The 18504-nt window shown below is 46.2% G+C and overlaps 1 protein-coding gene across 1 annotated transcript in view; it reads right to left on the minus strand.

Moving 5' to 3' along the window:
• Window positions 1-1365: 1365 nt before the first annotated feature.
• The window catches only part of TADA2A (transcriptional adaptor 2A), a 67671-nt gene continuing 50532 nt past the window's right edge, over window positions 1366-18504 (minus strand). The window contains exons 10-15 of the mRNA XM_038759218.1: window positions 16768-16878; window positions 15610-15681; window positions 14510-14642; window positions 10650-10693; window positions 5369-5442; window positions 1366-2197 (exon numbers count right to left, since the gene is read on the minus strand). Coding sequence (XP_038615146.1) covers window positions 2012-2197; window positions 5369-5442; window positions 10650-10693; window positions 14510-14642; window positions 15610-15681; window positions 16768-16878 — 620 coding nt within the window. The 3' untranslated portion in view covers window positions 1366-2011. The remainder of the gene's footprint in view (window positions 2198-5368; window positions 5443-10649; window positions 10694-14509; window positions 14643-15609; window positions 15682-16767; window positions 16879-18504) is intronic.

Genomic DNA, 18504 nt, shown 5'->3' on the forward strand with positions numbered 1-18504 from the left:
TTGGTTTGTTGTTCCTGGAAAGATGTTTGCTGGATGTCTGAAAGACACGGGCACCTGAGTGTATGAATCGGCCCTAAGCTGATTTAATTTTATTTAATTTAAGCTTAATTAAAATTAAGCTTAATTTTCAGCTTATTAAAATTAAGCTGAAATTTTAATATCAGCTCTACTGATATTAAATGAGATCTAATTGTCTTCTCTCCATTCCATTCTATCATGAGTCCCAGCGAATTTTCTTGAATAATAATAATAATAATGATGACGGCATTTGTTAAGCGCTTACTATGTGCACAGCACTGTTCTAAGCGCTGGGGGGGATACAAGGTGATCAAGTTGTCCCACGGGGGACTCACAGTCTTAAACCCCATTTTACGGATGAGGGAACTGAGGCTCAGAGAAGTTAAGTGATGCCCTACTGATATTAAATGAGATCTAATTGTCTTCTCTCCATTCCACTTTATCATGAGTCCCAGCAAATTTTCTTGAATAACAATAATAATAATGATGATGGCATTTGTTAAGCGCTTACTATGTGCACAGCACTGTTCTAAGCGCTGGGGGGAATACAAGGTGATCAAGTTGTCCCACGGGGGGCTCACAGTCTTAAACCCCATTTTACGGATGAGGGAGCTGAGGCTCAGAGAAGTTAAGTGACTTGCCCGAGGTCACACAGCAGACGTGGCGGAGTCAGGATTCGAACCCATTGACCTCTGACTCCATAGCCCGGGCTCTTTCCACTGAGCCACGCTGCTTCTACTGTTGAACCGTTCACAGTCGAGGTAGGAGGGTATAGGATTTAATCTCCGTTTGACAGTTGAGGAAACTGAGGCGCAGAGAAGTGAAGTGACTTGCCCGAGGTCACACAGCAAGTGGAACGCATATAATTTTTTTTAATGGTATTTGTTAAGTGTATCAAGCACTGTTCTAAGCTTATCAATCAATCAATCGTATTTATTTAGCGCTTACTGTGTGCACAGCGCTGTACAGTGCTTAGTACAAGCGCTTAGTACAGTGCTGTGCACACAGTAAGCGCTCAATAAATACGATTGATGATGATGGGAAGTACAAGCTGGTTATCTGTTTGGACCCAGGCCCTAATCCCACATGGGGCTCACAGTCTAGGAAGGAGGGGGTAGGATTTAATCTCCATTTTACAGTTGAGGAAACTGAGGCGCAGAGAAGTCAAGTGACTTGTCCAAGGTCACACACACGGAGGGCTGGCACTCAAGTCCCAAACTCAAGTGGTTTCAAGCGGTACTCTGGGGGCCTCATTCCTTAGGAATAAAATACCCGTCCAGCGGAAGCAGGGGGTCGAGAGACTTCGCCTCGTTAACAGCACTTCAGTTTGACACTCGGACAAGTTTAGTAGAAAAATTTTAATCCATTAATTCTAAAAATAGCAGACAGCTGATAACGCCAGCCCCCCCGCCACCGCCTTCACAAATTCACCACCCGACCTCAGGACAAGAAAAGGGCAGCGGAGCGGACCACACGGTTTGACCTAACGTTTTCAGGAACACAGGGTTTTCTCTTCCTCCTTCCCTGGCAAAATAAGCAGTTACAGGTTATTCGCTCCAAAAAAAAAACTTGAAAAGGCAGGGTTCTCTCACGATCCGCAGTGGTTTCTCTCTTCTTTCTTGAAGCGTCCACCATCTTCCTGCGGCGAAGGTGCTGAGGAAACCCGCCTTTCTCTTACCTGGCAGCAGAGCTGGGTGGCCAGGGATAATGATGCTGTTCTATTTCTACCGACACCGATGCGAGATACCGTGAGTCTCGTCTTAGGTGCAAGGAAGGGTTGCGAACGCGTGCCCGTTCCCATTTACAACTAGCTCACCAGGCACGCACGACTCTTTGCGGCCCGATACCGACAACGGGTTTAGACGGCACAGTAAAGTACACGTTACTTGGACTTGGTGAAAAAACAAGGTTAAAACCAGAGCTCGTCGGACCCCTCCGGTCGACACCATTCGAGGCTCCCGTCTCCCGTCTTTCCCGCCTGGGCTCCAAAGACTCAGGCTTTGGTGATGTAGCCTTCCCGGATAAGGAAGTCATAGATCTTTCGGGTTTTGTTCACATCTATTTTGATCAGCGCTCTTGCCTGTGCCAGCCTCAAGCCTCCTTGCTTGTTACACTCGTTCATTAGGGCGGATTTGTATTCTAAGTAGGCTCCGGGGACCAACCGAACCATCTGACAGAGCTGGAAGACACGGCAAATTGAACCGACGTTAATCATCCGTCATTCGTAATTGTACCCGACACCAAAAGGGAGACAAAGAAACGTGTGACTTCAGTCCACAGGTATTCATAGGAGGTCACCCGACCACATTCCATTAGAGAGAGCAATTCCCGAAGACGGGAGAATCCTCAGCACGTGAGCCCTGGTTTCCGGTCTCGGCCTCTGCCGCTGGACAAAAACGTTTGTTCCCTGAGAGCTCGGTGGCTCCCTCGGAGGAAAAACTCCACTTGGGGAGGGACAGCGGCACTTAAAAATCGGATTTCTCCGGCAGCTGCCGCGGCAAGCCGAAGCAGCAGAGTAGAGTACGTAATCACTCGCAGTGGAACGCGTCATATTTTTTTTAATGGTATCTGTTCAGTGCTTACCGAGTATCAAGCGCCGTTCGAAGCGCTGAGGTAAATATAAGTTTACCTGTTTGGACACAGTTCCACGTGGGGCTCACAGTCTAGGTAGGGAGTAGGATTTAATCTCCATTTTACAGCTGAGGAAACTGAGGCGCAGAGAAGTTAAGGGAGTTGCCCAAGGTCCCACAGCAAGCAAGTGGCTCTCGTCACACAGAACCTCAGGGGCCCCTCAGCTGGGGCCTTCCCAGCCATAATCAGCAGCCTGGATTAGCCGAAAGAGCCCGGACTTGGGACTGAGAGGTCGTGGGTTCTAATCCCGCCCCTGCCACTTGTCAGCTGTGGGACTTTGGGCGAGTCACTTCACTTCTCTGGGCCTCACTTCCCTCCTCTGTAAAATGGGGATGAGGACTGGGAGCCCCCCGTGGAATGACCCGATCACCTTGTATCCCCCGCCCCCCACCCCGCCGAGGGGCTTGGAACAGTGCTTGGCACATGGTAAGCGCTTAACAAATGCCAACATTATTATAATCACAATAATGGTATTAATTAATTAATTATTAATTAATTAATTAATGGTATTTATTTATTAATGGTATCTATGTGCCCGGCACTGTTCCCAGCGCTGGGGGAGATACAAGCCTTCCCCTCCCCACAGCACTTGTATATATATTTGTACAGATTTATTACTCCGTTTTACTTGTACATATTTACTATTCCATTCATTTTGTTAATCAATCAATCGTATTTATGGAGCGCTTACTGTGTGCAGAGCACTGTCCTAAGCGCTTGGGAAGTCCAAGTTGGCAACATATAGAGACAGTCCCCACCCAACAGTGGCCAACAGTGGGCTCACAGTCTAATGGTGTGCAGTTTGTACATTTGTTTATTTGACTTGTACCTATTCTATTTATTTGATTTTGTTAATGTGTTTTGTTTTGTTGTGCGTCCCCCCACTTCTAGACTGTGAGCCCGCGGTTGGGGAGGGACCGTCTCTGTATGTTGCCGACTTGTACTTCCCAAGCGCTTCGTCCAGTGCTCTGCACACAGTAAAAGCGCTCAATAAATACGACTGAAGGGATGAATGAAAGTGGCAGAGCCGGGATTCCGGGGTCCGTGTTCTTTCCACTAGACCACGCTGCTTCCTGCTTCATGGTTCTACTACTATCAATCAATCAATCAATCGTATTTATTGAGCGCTTACTATGTGCAGAGCACTGTACTAAGCGCTTGGGAAGTACAAATTGGCAACACATAGAGACAGTCCCTACCCAACAGTGGGCTCACAGTCTAAAAGGGGGAGACAGAGAACAGAACCAAACATACCAACAAAATAAAATAAATAGGATAGAAATGTACAAGTAAAATAAATAAATAAATAAATAAATAGAGTAATAAATATGTACAACCATATATACATATATACAGGTGCTGTGGGGAAGGGAAGGAGGTAAGATGGGGGGATGGAGAGGGGGACTACTACTACTACTACAACTACTACTACTACTACTACTACTACTACTAAGTAGTAGTATCCTTCTACTTAGGATAGGGAGTCGGATGGGCTTATAATGTAACAGTTTGGAAGAGGAGCCTGTGGTCGCAGTGGATCAAAGAGGCGGCCTCAACCCCAAGGACCCTGTCCTTGACCTGAAGTCAGCGCTTCTGCCGCGGAGGGATGCGTCTTAAAATCCCGCACGTGCCTTCTAATTCCTTCACCTCCTCCTAAAAGGCTTCTCCTAGCAAGGGCCAGACCAGTCAATCAATCAATCGTATTTATTGAGCGCTTACTTGGGAAGTGCAAGTTGGCAGTCCTTTGTCTTTCTTCTCTCTCACCAAAAAAGAGGTTCCAACGGCTGCCCCCCTACCACAGTCTGATCTGGCAAATGACGCACATTCTCAGGCTCTGAAGAGATAATTCCCCAGGGGGAGGCTCGAGCCATAATAATAATAATTGGAGTATTTGTTAAGAGCTGTGTCAAGCCCTGTTCTAAAGGCTAGGGCAGACACAGGGCAAGCGGGTTGGACGCAGTCCCTTCCCCCAAAGGGGCTCACAGTCTAAGCAGGCTGGCGAATGAGTAGTTAATCCTCATTTTACAGAGGAAGAAACTGAGGCGCAGAGCAGTGACTTGCCCCCAGTCCCACAGTGGGCAAGTGATGGAGTCGGGATTAGAACCCAGATTCCCGGACTCCAGGCCCGGGCTCTTTTCGCTAGGCCACACTGCTTCTCTTTTTTAGACTGTGAGCCCACTGTTGGGTAGGGACTGTCTCTATATGCTGCCAACTTGGACTTCCCAAGCGCTTAGTACAGTGCTCTGCACACAGTAAGCGCTCAATAAATATGATTGATTGACTTTACTAAATCCCTCCCTTTCGCTGCAGCAGGAAGAGTCCCAGGAGCACTTTTATGTAATAAAATATACGATATATTTTATAAAAATATAGTGTATTCTCCCAAGCGCTTGGTACAGCGCTCCGCGCACAGTAAGCCCGCGATAAATACAATTGACTGATTTGGGCAGAGGAGCATATTTATCCCCCGAAGAGATAGTATTAAAGATTTCGTTTTCCGTGCCCAGGGCCGTAAGATTAGGAGTAGGTTGTTTTCTTATCGCTCTTTGCCCGCCCACTGAAAGACGCTGCCGCTCGGCAACCTCTGGCGATGTTCACACTGCGTTGCTCTCAAATGCTGTGTGAGTGGAAATGAGTTAGCTGTCTCTGATCCCTAAGGATCACCCCGTTGTTATCTCCATTTTTTTGTTTTTGTTCCCTTCCCCTCTTTTTCCGTTACCTCTTTTTCCTTCTCGTTGAGCTTCTCTGTGCCAGGAAGGCCCGTGAGGTTCAGGGGGGGTGCGCTCCGTCTGCCTGCGGTCACAGAAAAAGTACAAGTGAGGGAGATGGTGATTACCTAATAATAATAACTGAGGTATTTGTTAAGCGCTTACTGTGTGCCGGGCACTGTACTAAGCGCTGGGGTGGATACCAGCGCATCGGGCTGGACACAGTCCCTGTTCTGTGTGGAGCTCCTAGTCTCAATCCCCATTTTACAGATAATAATAATAATAATGGCATTTATTAAGCGCTTACTATGTGCACAGCACTGTTCTAAGTGCTGGAGAGGTTACAAGATGATCAGGTTGTCCCACGGGGGGGGGCTCACAGTCTTCACCCCCATTTTACAGATGAGGGAACTGAGGCCCAGAGAAGTTAAGTGACTTGCCCAAAGTCACACAGCTAACTGGCGGAGCCGGGATTTGAACCCATGACCTCTGACTCCAAAGCCCGTGCTCTTTCCCACTGAGCCACGCTGCTTCAGATGAGGTAACTGAGGCCCAGAGAGTAATGATAATTGAGGTATTTAAGCGCTTACTATGTGCCACGCGCTGAACTAAGCGCTGGTGAAGATACGAGCCAATTGGGCCGGACACAATCCTCGTCCTGCATGGGGCTCACGGTCTTAATCCCCATTCTACAGGTGAGGTCATTGAGGCCCAGAGAGTAATAATAATTGAGGTATTTGTTAAGCGCTTCCTATGTGCCACGCGCTGAACTAAGCGCTGGTGAAGATACGAGCCAATTGGGCCAGACACATTCCTTGTCCTGCATGGGGCTCACGGTCTTAATCCCCATTCTACAGGTGAGGTCATTGAGGCCCAGAGAGTAATAATAATTGAGGTATTTGTTAAGCGCTTCCTATGTGCCACGCGCTGAACTAAGCGCTGGTGACGATATGAGCCAATTGGGCCGGACACATTCCTTGTCCCGCATGGGGCTCACGGTCTTAATCCCCATTCTACAGGTGAGGTCACTGAGGCCCAGAGAGTAATAATAATTGAGGTATTTGTTAAGCGCTTCCTATGTGCCACGCGCTGAACTAAGCGCTGGTGAAGACACGAGCCAATTGGGCCGGACACATTCCTTGTCCTGCATGGGGCTCACGGTCTTAATCCCCATTCCACAGGTGAGGTCATTGAGGCCCAGAGACCTGAAGTGATTTGCCCAAGGTCACACAACAGACTAGTGACAGTGGGATACACCTTGTATCCCCCCCAGTGCTTAGAACAGTGCTTTGCACGTAGTAAGCGCTTAATAAATGCCATTATTATTATTATTTATTATTATTATTTATTATTATTATTATAGTGGCAGAGTCGGGATTAGAACCCACAACGTTTTGACTCTTAGGCCCGGACTGTAGTTATTACAATTACCTCAGAGGCTGAGCATAACGCAATGTTTCAGCTGCATTGCTAAGGTGGATGAACAGAACATTTGTCCCCCTCTCCATCCCCGCACCTTACCTCCTTCCCTTCCCCACAGCACCTGTATATATGTATATATGTTTGTACGTACTTATTACTCTATTTATTTATTTTAATTGTACATAAGAATTGACTTTTTTAAAATTTCATTTACTTAAATGCATAAAAGCTGCCTGTTTAACGGCCGCAGCGAGTCACGATAACCCTGAATGCCATCATTATTATTATTATCATGTGTTCCAGAAGAACTGGCTTTTTTTTTTTAATTTCATTTACTTAAATGCACAAAAGCTGCCTGTTTAACGGCCGCTGCGGGTCATGATAACCCTGAATTCCAGGGCAGTTAAACCAGAAGGTCACTTGGCTACTCAATAAAAGTACCTCCAACTAGACAAAATGCAGAGGCAAAACTGTCGCCCTCAGCAAGTAACTTGTGCGTAAAGAGCCGATGAATCCTCCAAACATCAGCAAGGCGTTCGGACAGCGGCCTTCGGTTTTCATAGTCTTGAGCCGTTACCTCTGTACTCTATCTGTCTTTTTAGTCTACGGGGAGGTGCTAAGGCCTAGTTATTTCACAGTCCTTTTGGGAAAACACTTGTAACCTCCCCAGCGCTTAGAACAGGGCTTGGCACATAGTAAGCGCTTAATAAATGCCATCATTATTATGTTTTGATTCTGTAACCGTTAGAGGAATTTGTTATTGTAGCTCCTAATCAAAGGAAAACTAACTTATCTGTCTTTTTAGTCTACAGGGAGGTGCTAACGCCTAGTTATTTCACAGTCCTTTTGGGAAAAGACTTGTAACCTCCCCAGCGCTTAGAACAGGGCTTGGCACATAGTAAGCGCTTAATAAATGCCATCATTATTATTATTATGGTTTGATTCTGTAACTGTTAGATGAATCTGTTATGGTAACTCCTAATCAAAGGAAAACTAATTTATCTGTCTTTTTAGTCTACAGGGAGGTGCTAAGGACTAGTTATTTCACAGTCCTTTTGGGAAAAGACTTGTAACCTCCCCAGCGCTTAGAACAGGGCTTAGCACATAGTAAGCGCTTAATAAATGCCATCATTATTATTATTGTGTTTTGATTCTGTAACCGCTAGATGAATGTGTTATTGTAGCTCCTAATCAAAGGAAAACTAACTTATCTGTCTTTTTAGTCTACAGGGAGGTGCTAACGCCTAGTTATTTCACAGTCCTTTTGGGAAAAGACTTGAACCCCTCCCCAGCGCTTAGAACAGTGCTTGGCACATAGTAAGCGCTTAATAAATGCCATCATTATTATTATTGTGTTTTGATTCTGTAACCGTTAGATGAATGTGTTATTGTAGCTCCTAATCAAAGGAAAACTACCTTATCTGTCTTTTTAGTCTACAGGGAGGTGCTAACGCCTAATTATTTCACAGTCCTTTTGGGAAAAGACTTGTAACCTCCCCAGCGCTTAGAACAGGGCTTGGCACATAGTAAGCGCTTAATAAACGCCATCATTATTATTATTATGGTTTGATTCTATAACCGTTAGATGAATCTGTTATTGTAACTCCAAATCAAAGGAAAACTAATTTATCTGTCTTTTTAGTCTACAGGGAGGTGCTAATGCTTAGTTATTTCACAGTCCTTTTGGGAAAAGACTTGTAACCTCCCCAGCGCCTAGAACAGGGCTTGGCACATAGTAAGCGCTTAATAAATGCCATCATTATTATTATTATGGTTTGATTCTGTAACCGTTAGATGAATGTGTTATTGTAGCTCCTAATCAAAGGAAAACTTATCTGTCTTTTTAGTCTACAGGGAGGTGCTAACGCCAAGTTATTTCACAGTCCTTTTGGGAAAAGACTTGTAACCTCCCCAGTGCTTAGAACAGGGCTTGGCACATAGTAAGCGCTTAATAAACGCCATCATTATTATTATTGTGTTTTGATTCTGTAACCGCTAGATGAATGTGTTATTGTAGCTCCTAATCAAAGGAAAACTAACTTATCTGTCTTTTTACTCTACAGGGAGGTGCTAACGCCTAGTTATTTCACAGTCCTTTTGGGAAAAGACTTGTAACCTCCCCAGCGCTTAGAACAGGGCTTGGCACATAGTAAGCGCTTAATAAACGCCATCATTATTATTATTATGGTTTGATTCTGTAACCGTTAGATGAATCTGTTATTGTAACTCCTAATCAAAGGAAAACTAATTTATCTGTCTTTTTAGTCTACAGGGAGGTGCTAAGGCCTAGTTATTTCGCAGTCCTTTTGGGAAAAGACTTGTAACCTCCCCAGCGCTTAGAACAGGGCTTGGCACATAGTAAGCGCTTAATAAACGCCATCATTATTATTATTATGGTTTGATTCTGTAACCGTTAGATGAATCTGTTATTGTAACTCCTAATCAAAGGAAAACTAATTTATCTGTCTTTTTAGTCTACAGGGAGGTGCTAAGGCCTAGTTATTTCGCAGTCCTTTTGGGAAAAGACTTGTAACCTCCCCAGCGCTTAGAACAGGGCTTGGCACATAGTAAGCGCTTAATAAATGCCATCATTATTATTATTATGGTTTGATTCTGTAACCGTTAGATGAATCTGTTATTGTAACTCCTAATCAAAGGAAAACTAATTTATCTGTCTTTTTAGTCTACAGGGAGGTGCTAAGGCCTAGTTATTTCGCAGTCCTTTTGGGAAAAGACTTGTAACCTCCCCAGCGCTTAGAACAGGGCTTGGCACATAGTAAGCGCTTAATAAATGCCATCATTATTATTATTGTGTTTTGACTCTGTAACCGTTAGATGAATGTGTTATTGTAGCTCCTAATCAAAGGAAAACTAACTTATCTGTCTTTTTACTCTACAGGGAGGTGCTAACGCCTAGTTATTTCACAGTCCTTTTGGGAAAAGACTTGTAACCTCCCAGCGCTTAGAACAGGGCTTGGCACATAGTAAGCGCTTAATCATCATCATCATCATCATCAATCGTATTTATTGAGCGCTTACTATGTGCAGAGCACTGTACTAAGCGCTTGGGAAGTACAAATTGGCAACCCATAGAGACAGTCCCTACCCAACAGTAGGCTCACAGTCTAAAAGGGGGAGACAGAGAACAAAACCAAACATACTAACAAAATAAAATAAATAGGATAGATAGTAAGCGCTTAATAAATGCCATCATTATTATTATTATGTTTTGATTCTGTAACCGTTAGATGAATGTGTTATTGTAGCTCCTAATCAAAGGAAAACTAACTTATCTGTCTTTTTAGTCTACAGGGAGGTGCTAACGCCTAGTTATTTCACAGTCCTTTTGGGAATAGACTTGTAACCTCCCCAGCGCTTAGAACAGTGCTTTGCACATAGTAAGCGCTTAATAAATGCCATTATTATTATTATTATTATTATTATCTCCCTGCCCGGCCACAAGAACGGAGGGTGCCCACGGCTAATCCGTCAGACTCTGGCCGTGCCCCCAGAAAGAAAGGCCAATCTGAGAAGCAGTGGAAAGAGCCCGGGCTTTGGAGTCCAGAGGTCCTGGGTTCGAATCCCGGCTCCGCCAACTGCCAGCTGGGTGCCTCTGAGCAAGTCGCTTCACTTCTCTGGGCCTCAGTTCCCTCTTCTGGAAACTGGGGGTTAAAACTGCGAGTCCCCCGTGGGACAACCTTGTAACCTCCCCAGCGCTTAGGACAGTGCTTTGCACATAGTAAGCGCTCAACAAAACACCATCTTCATCATCGTCAATCTCCCTCTTCCCGCCCGCCGAGACTGCCCCGCTCATACCCGGGATACTTTTAATCCGTCAGCAAGCGCGGTTTTAACCTGGGAAATAATTACCTGAATTTGAAGCCACTGGCATTGAAGAACTCAAACCTGAATCGCTGCAAGGGAAGAAGTGGATTGTAAAATCATGTTGATAATAATAATAATAATCATCAATCAATCGTATTTATTGAGCGCTTACTGTGTGCAGAGCACTGTACTAAGCGCTTGGGAAGTACAAGTTGGCAACATATAGAGACAGTCTAAAATAATAATAATAAGAGTAATAACTATGGTACTTATAAAGCGCTTACTATGCACCAGGCACTGTGCTAAGCGCTGGGGTGGATACAAGGTAATCGGGTTGGACACAGTCCTACCCCACAGAAGTCTTAATTATTTATTTTACTTGTACATATTTATTCTATTTATTTTATTTTGTTAATATGCTTGCTTTTGTTCTCTGTCTCCCCCTTCTAGACTGGGAGCCCACTGTTGGGTAGGGACCGTCTAATAAGAGTTATAACTATGGTATTTATAAAGCGCTTACTATGCACCAGGCACTGTTCTAAGCGCTGGGGTAGATAAAAGGTAATCGGGTTGGACACAGTCCTTACCCCACAGAAGTCAATCAATCAATCAATCAATCGTATTCATTGAGCGCTTACTATGTGCAGAGCACTGTACTAAGCGCTTGGGAAGTACAAATTGGCAACACATAGAGACAGTCCCTACCCAACAGTGGGCTCACAGTCTAAAAGGGGGAGACAGAGAACAGAACCAAACATACCAACAAAATAAAATAAATAGGAAAGAAATGTACAAGTAAAATAAATAAATAAATAAGTAAATAGAGTAATGAATATGTACAACCATATATACATATATACAGGTGCTGTGGGGAAGGGAAGGAGGTAAGATGGGGGGATGGAGAGGGGGACGAGGGGGAGAGGAAGGAAGGGGCTCAGTCTGGGAAGGCCTCCTGGAGGAGGCCTTAATTCCTCCTCCAGGAAGTCTTAATTATTTATTTATTTTACTTGTACATATTTATTCTATTTATTTTATTTTGTTAATATGCTTTGTTTTGTTCTCTGTCTCCCCCTTCTAGACTGGGAGCCCACTGTTGGGTAGGGACCGTCTCGATACGTTGCCAACGTGGACTTCCCAAGTGCTTAGTCCAGTGCTCTGCACACAGTAAGCGCTCAATAAATACGATTGAATGAATGAATGAAACAGAAGGGCCAATCCTGTAGCCTGGCCACAGGGACCCAACAAATATTTGGACGGAAAGAGATCTGTACGAGCTCTTACGGCTTTATTAGGGCACGGGACACGAGACCCAGTTTGTGCTGTAGTTTGTGTTGGAGGCGTAATGAACTTCTGTGCTGGATGGGGTGAGTTCCCTTGGGTCCAAACCGTGGCTAATATCACCTTCCAGAACTACCGCGGAGCACAACTCTCTACTCCTCAAACCCCCGCCCCCGACGGTTGTCCACCTAATGATAATACTACTAGTGAATAACAATGATGGTATCTGTTAAGCGCTTACTATGAGCCAGGCATTGTTCTTAGCGAGCAAATCGAGTCGGACACAGTCCTGGCCCCATGTGGGACTCACAGTCTCAATTTTCATTTTACAGGTGAGGCAGACTGTGGTATTCGTTAGGCGCTTCCTATGTGCCAGGCACTGTTCTAAGCACCGGGGTCGATCCAAGCTCATTGGGTTGGACACCTTCCACCACCTCAAATGAAACGTCTTTATGGACGGGCTTGGTGGCTGTCTAGAAACCACCCTTTCCTCTCCTCTCCATTTAAACTGTCTCCTATGCTGACCTAAGCCTACAGGTGAGTTCTCTCCACCCTTTTCCCGTGCTCCCCTAACTGCACCCCACTTTTCAGTCGTACAAACCGTTCCCCCAGCCTGGAGCATCCTCCCCCGCCCCACCTGCCAGATCTCAGCCCACCCTGTCTTCAAAACCCTCTTAAAATCCCACCTCCACCCTACTTAACTCCCTGATTAATTCCCAACTCCCCGACTCGTCTCAACCCTAGCACTTGCTCTATTTAAACCCTTCCTCCGGTACATAGGTATATTCCGTTCTCTACTCTGATATTTCAGACACGGCACATAGGGCCTAGTGGCTAGATTCCCGGGCCTGGGAATCTGAAGGACCTGGGTTCTAATCCCAGCTCCACTACTTGTCTGCTGTGTGACCTCGGGCAAGTCACTTCACTTCTCTGTGCCTCAGTTACCTCATCTGTAAAATGGGGATTAAGACCGTCAGCGCCATATGGGATAGAGACTGGGTCCAACCTGATTAGCTTGTCTCTACCCCAGTGCTTGACACCTAGTAAGCGCTTAATACATTATTATTATCATCCTTATCAAACCTCTAGGGCAAGTCACTTCACTCCTCTGTGCCTCAGTTACCTCATCTGTAAAATGGGGCTTAAGACTGTCAGCCCCATATGGGATAGAGATTGGGTCCAACCTGATTAGCTTGTCACTACCCCAGTGCCTGGAACAGTGCTTGACCCCTAGTAAGCGCTTAATACATTATTATTATTATCCCTATCAAACCTCTAGGGCAAGTCACTTCACTTCTCTGTGCCTCAGTTACCTCATCTGTAAAACAGGGATTAAGACCGTCAGTGCCATATGAGATAGAGACTGGGTCCACCCTGATTAGCTTGTCTCTACCCCAGTGCTTGGAACATTGCTTGACACCTAGTAAGCGCTTAATACATTATTATCCCAAACAAACCTCTAGGGCAAGTCACTTCACTTCTCTGTGCCTCAGTTACCTCATCTGTAAAATGGGGATTAAGACCGTCAGCGCCATATGGGATAGAGACTGGGTCCAACCTGATTAGCTTGTCTCTACCCCAGTGCTTGGAACAGTGCTTGACACCTAGTAAGCGCTTAATACACTATTATCCCAAACAAACCTCTAGGGCAAGTCACTTCACTTCTCTGTGCCTCAGTTACCTCATCTGTAAAATGGGGATGAAGACCGTCAGCGCCATATGGGATAGAGACTGGGTCCAACCTGATTAGCCTGTCTCTACCCCAGTGCTTGCAACAGGGCTTGACACCTAGTAAGCGCTTAATACATTATTATTATTATCCCTATCAAACCTCTATCCCTATCTGATCCTTGTTTTCCTACTGCCGTTCCCAGTAGTAAATATTTTGTACATCTTTCTCCGCCATTAGATTGCGAGCTTCCTGAGTGCAGGGAAAGCGTGAGGTTTGCTTCTGTAGTACTCTCCCGAGTGTTTGGCACAGTTTGTCGGGCTAAGAAGGAGCTCAATAGATGCTAACACTACTCCTAGCCACAGGGCACCTTCTAAGACCACCCCTGAAGACACTTCACAAGGATCGTCTCATACCGAAATCAGGAAGTGAGTTGGAGGCTGGGAAAATAGCAGCAACACTCCGAAGCTCCATGAGGCCATGTCTACAATACTATTGTATTCTCCCAACCACTTAGTACAGTGCTCCGCCCACACTAAGTTTATTTTATTTTGTTAGTATGTTTGGTTTTGTTCTCTGTCTCCCCCTTTTAGACTGTGAGCCCACTGTTGGGTAGGGACTGTCTCTATATGTTGCCAATTTGTACTTCCCAAGCACTTAGTACAGTGCTCTGCACATAGTAAGCGCTCAATAAATACAATTGATGATGATGATGATGACTAAGTGCTCAATAAATACCACTGATTGGTATAACTTGACCCGAACTGCTCCGAAACCTTTGGCTTCCATGACGGAGACCGAATGAAGGTTCTGGAGTTGGTACGGGTAAATCTGGCTTTGGATTCGGGAATGCTATGGTGACTCTCAGTTAGACTGCCGTACAATGTTTGCATCCCTGGGCTTTGAGTTCTAGGCTCAAGACCGCTTTAGGGGAAATGCACGATAACCCCAGACGTACATGTCGGCTTGCCGACGGAGCCACTGTTGACAGGCACCGCTGTCCTGAATATACTGGAGGACCTCAGACAGCATCGTCCGTTTCAAGCGCTCTTCCTCTCGGGTCTTCTTGAGGTGATCATACGTTCTGGCACCTGGGGGAGACGGAGACGGCGTGAAGGCATTGATTGCGTGAATTTCTCAATATTGCTTTGGCGCCCATGTTTCTCTGGCGCACCTATTTTCCATTAATCGGTGGTTTAGAGACGGTCTGATACATAAAGATTCCAAATGAATCAATCAATGGTATTTATTGTGTGCTTACTAGGTGCAGAGCACGGCACTAAGCACGGGATAGGCATTTTCTGTGGACGGAGGGAAAAAGCTTTCAACGGAGAGTCCATCCAGAACAATAACCAGAAGAGGTGAGGAGAAAAATGGGCCATTGAATCGATGGCCAAGACTTTCCCTTCTAATCCCTCTGAACCTTGTTTACGTGTGGTCAAAGGAATCTGGGGGACCCTAAACCATTAAAACCATTAAACCGTCCTCTGCTATCTTCCCTTTACCCCTTTTAGACTGTGAGCCCACTGTTGGGTAGGGACTGTCTCTATATGTTGCCAACTTGTACTTCCCAAGCGCTTAGTACAGTGCTCTGCACACAGTGAGCGCTCAATAAATACGATTGATGATGATGATGATTAAAAGCTGGGGGAATGAAGAACGTTGGCTCTGAGCTGCAAATAACAAGGGCTCACAGCAAGCAGCATTGCCTCGGCTTCAGACGGAAACTCTTTCTTTCTTTGGGCTTTGACTTTGTCCATTCTCGAACACAAACTCTAGACTGTAAGCTCCTTGTGGGCAGGCATCAGGTCTATCAACTCTAATATATTGTATTTCCCTAAACACTTAGTACAGTGCTCTGCACACAGTAAGTGCTCTGTAAATCCCATTGATTGCTCCTTTGGGTAATGAAAGTTTGTCTGGAAGTGAGAAAAGGCTCTCTCGGCCCAAGTAAAATACTGGAAAACAAAATTCTTGCTACAGCATCCTATTTCCCGTAGCCACGTGACGCCGGGCCTTCCGGAAAATGGAACCGCGTATCAGCGAATGAGTACTTACTGCAGAAATTGGTGATCCCCGCTGTTCGGTATTCCTGGAGTCGCTTGATTTCCCTTCGGAGTTCAAACTCCACTGTTTCCCCGTGGGAAAAAAAGGAACACAAAAAGAAGCTACTTTCAGTAGGCGGTAATTTTGCTGGTGAAACCCCTCAACTGCTTCCACAATAACAGGCCGGGGAATCTTGTTTGGGAAATCGCCCTTATTATCATCTCTCCCTAACTGCCACGGCCAGGTTCGGAGGGAATCCATTGCTAGGGGAGATCAGAGCCATTGACTGGAATAAATCTTGCGGGCGGCCATGGGTACAAGCCAGGGAAATCGATCTAAAACACAACCACACTTCCCTCTCCCGCTAGCCACCACCACTTAGCTGTTGTAAAGCCTTTCACCTCTGAGCCTTGTCTCTAAGGTGCCCCTTGGCTGATGCGTCTACAGGACCACAAAAGGATTTTTTTTTTTAATAATCCAGTGCCAATGCCCGATCAGCAGTTAAGCATTTCTTTATACGAGAACACAAGAACTCTTTGTTTCCCCCAAACCAAATACTCCTGTCTGCTCGGGCATGACCGACGAGGCTGGTTGTTCGGTAACGGGATACTCGGCACGGCGGTTGTAAGAATAGCTGTTTTGGAGCTGCCCGCTCAGTTTCGGCTCAGGTTAGAGACCCACGGACTTTAGGCCGGCAAAATGTTTAAGTCACGAGGCAGGGTCTCATCAAAGCATCCTGGAGGCGAGATGTCTTCCCAGAAGCCGGAATCTGTGTTCCCAGGCTGGTACACCAGCTTTATAGCCCAGCAATTTGACACCATCATGGGCATTTCTCGCCACAGACACTTTGCTCTTCCCGGGCTGGACATCTGACGGCAGGTAAATTAGTCAGAATGGGAAGTGGCAGGCGGAAATGCTTTTCACATGACCCATCCAACCCCAATCCCTTGAAAAAAACACGGTGTCTCAAGTACGTCCCAAGAAGAGCCCCTTCTCCCCTTCCAGCCTCACAGGGGTCGTAGCTAAAACGTTACCGCCCAGCGATCATGGGGAGTTTGGAAGATGGAACCGTCTATCTGCTGAAGCCGACTTCAGCTAACAGACACCTCACCCGTTGACCCACACACCACACGCAGAGAAACATCTTCTCAGCGCTCAAAGGCTACCCACGGGCATGACTTTCGATGAATTTGTCGTGTTCCACTGGTCCGACGATCCTTGCGAATCGTCTCATTGTTTCGTAAAGGTCTTGGACCTCTTTGGGATACCTCCGCTCCAGAACTAAAGGGGGAACAGGAAGATAATCCATCGCATCAAAACATAGGACGGGGGCGGGTGGGAGGGGGGACCCTCCTGTACGTCAGGAGGGGGAAAAACGGCTGGTAGCATTTCTAACTTCGCATGCCACTTTCATCCGTGATGAGGTAGCAAACAGGAAGAGTCAGGAGTATAAAATACTAATCATTCTGATAACATCCACCCCACAACTCTCACGATGTGATGCTATCACCCTGGAGCTTCCTTAGGATCGTTGTCTTGCCCCGGTTTGGAGCCGCCACTGCGGAAATTAGGAAACGCATCCAGGGGCAAAGTTGGGATTCTTCGGGGCCCAGCTGGGCACGCTTGGGCTACCTGTTGCACGAGCTCACGGAAACTTTTTCTCCTGACGTCAAAATAGTTCGACTATTCTGAAACTAGAGAAGGTGTCTGCTTTCCCATTCGTCTCATCCAAGATCATATCCAAACCTATGTTCTTTGGAGAGGCATTCGCTTTTTCCCTAAGGTCATCTGACACGCTGTCATTCTGTACAGGAAGTAGGACAGGGTGACTTAATCGTCACCCCCAAGAAGGCTATCGTTTGAGTTATCATCGAGCCGTTGAAATACATGTTCCTCGTGGTTAAGGACTTAAGAAGCCATTCCTGACCATCCGTCTTTGGCAAGCTACGACCCTAAGAAGCGGCGTAGCCTAGTGGAAAGAGTCCGGGCCTGGGGCTCAGAAGGATCTAGTTTCTACTCCCGGCTCCACCACTTGTCTGCTGTGTGATCTTGGGCAAATCACTTCATTTCTCTGTGCCTCGGTTACTTTACCTGTAAAATGGGGATGAAGACTGCGAGCCCCATGTGGGACAAAGACCGGGTCCAACCCGATTACCTGGTATCTTCCCTAGCGCTTAGTGTACTAAGCCGTACACTGTAGTGCCGGGCACATCACTAGCACCGAGCAAATATTATTATTATTATTAGGAGGATAATGAAGGAGACAAGGGGCGGCTTAGGGCTACATCTGCAGGGTGGTAATAATAACAATAATAATAATGTTGGTATTTGTTAAGCGCTTACTATGTGCAAAGCACTGTTCTAAGCGCTGGGGAGGTTACAAGGTGATCGGGTTGTCCCACAGGGGGCTTACAATTTTAATCCCCATTTTCCAGGTGAGGTAACTGAGGCCCAGAGAAGTGAAGTGACTTGCCCAAAGTCACACAGCTGACGGTTGGCAGAGCTGGGATGTGAACCCATGACCTCTGACTCCAAAGTCCAGGCTCTTTCCACTGAGCCACAGCAGCTTCTCAAAGGTAAACCTACCCTAGGCTCCTACAGCTTAGCCACATGTGTCATGTTACTTGTATCGGGACTTTGTTTTAAGGTATTTGTTTAGCGCTTACTATGTGCGGGGCACTGGACTAAGCGCTGGGGTAGGTTCAAGCTAATCAGGTTGGACACGGTCCCCGTCCCACGTGGGGCTCACGGTCTTAATCCCCATTTTCCAGATGAGGTAACTGAGGCACAGAGAAGGGAAGTGACCGGCCCGAGGTCACACAGCAGACAAGTGGTGGGGCCGGATTTAGAAGCCAGGTCCTTCTGACTCTCAGGCCTGCGCTTTTTCTGCTAGGCCATGCTGCTTCT

This window comes from Tachyglossus aculeatus, chromosome 17 (genome assembly GCF_015852505.1).
Source record: "Tachyglossus aculeatus isolate mTacAcu1 chromosome 17, mTacAcu1.pri, whole genome shotgun sequence".
Classification (NCBI taxonomy): domain Eukaryota; kingdom Metazoa; phylum Chordata; class Mammalia; order Monotremata; family Tachyglossidae; genus Tachyglossus; species Tachyglossus aculeatus.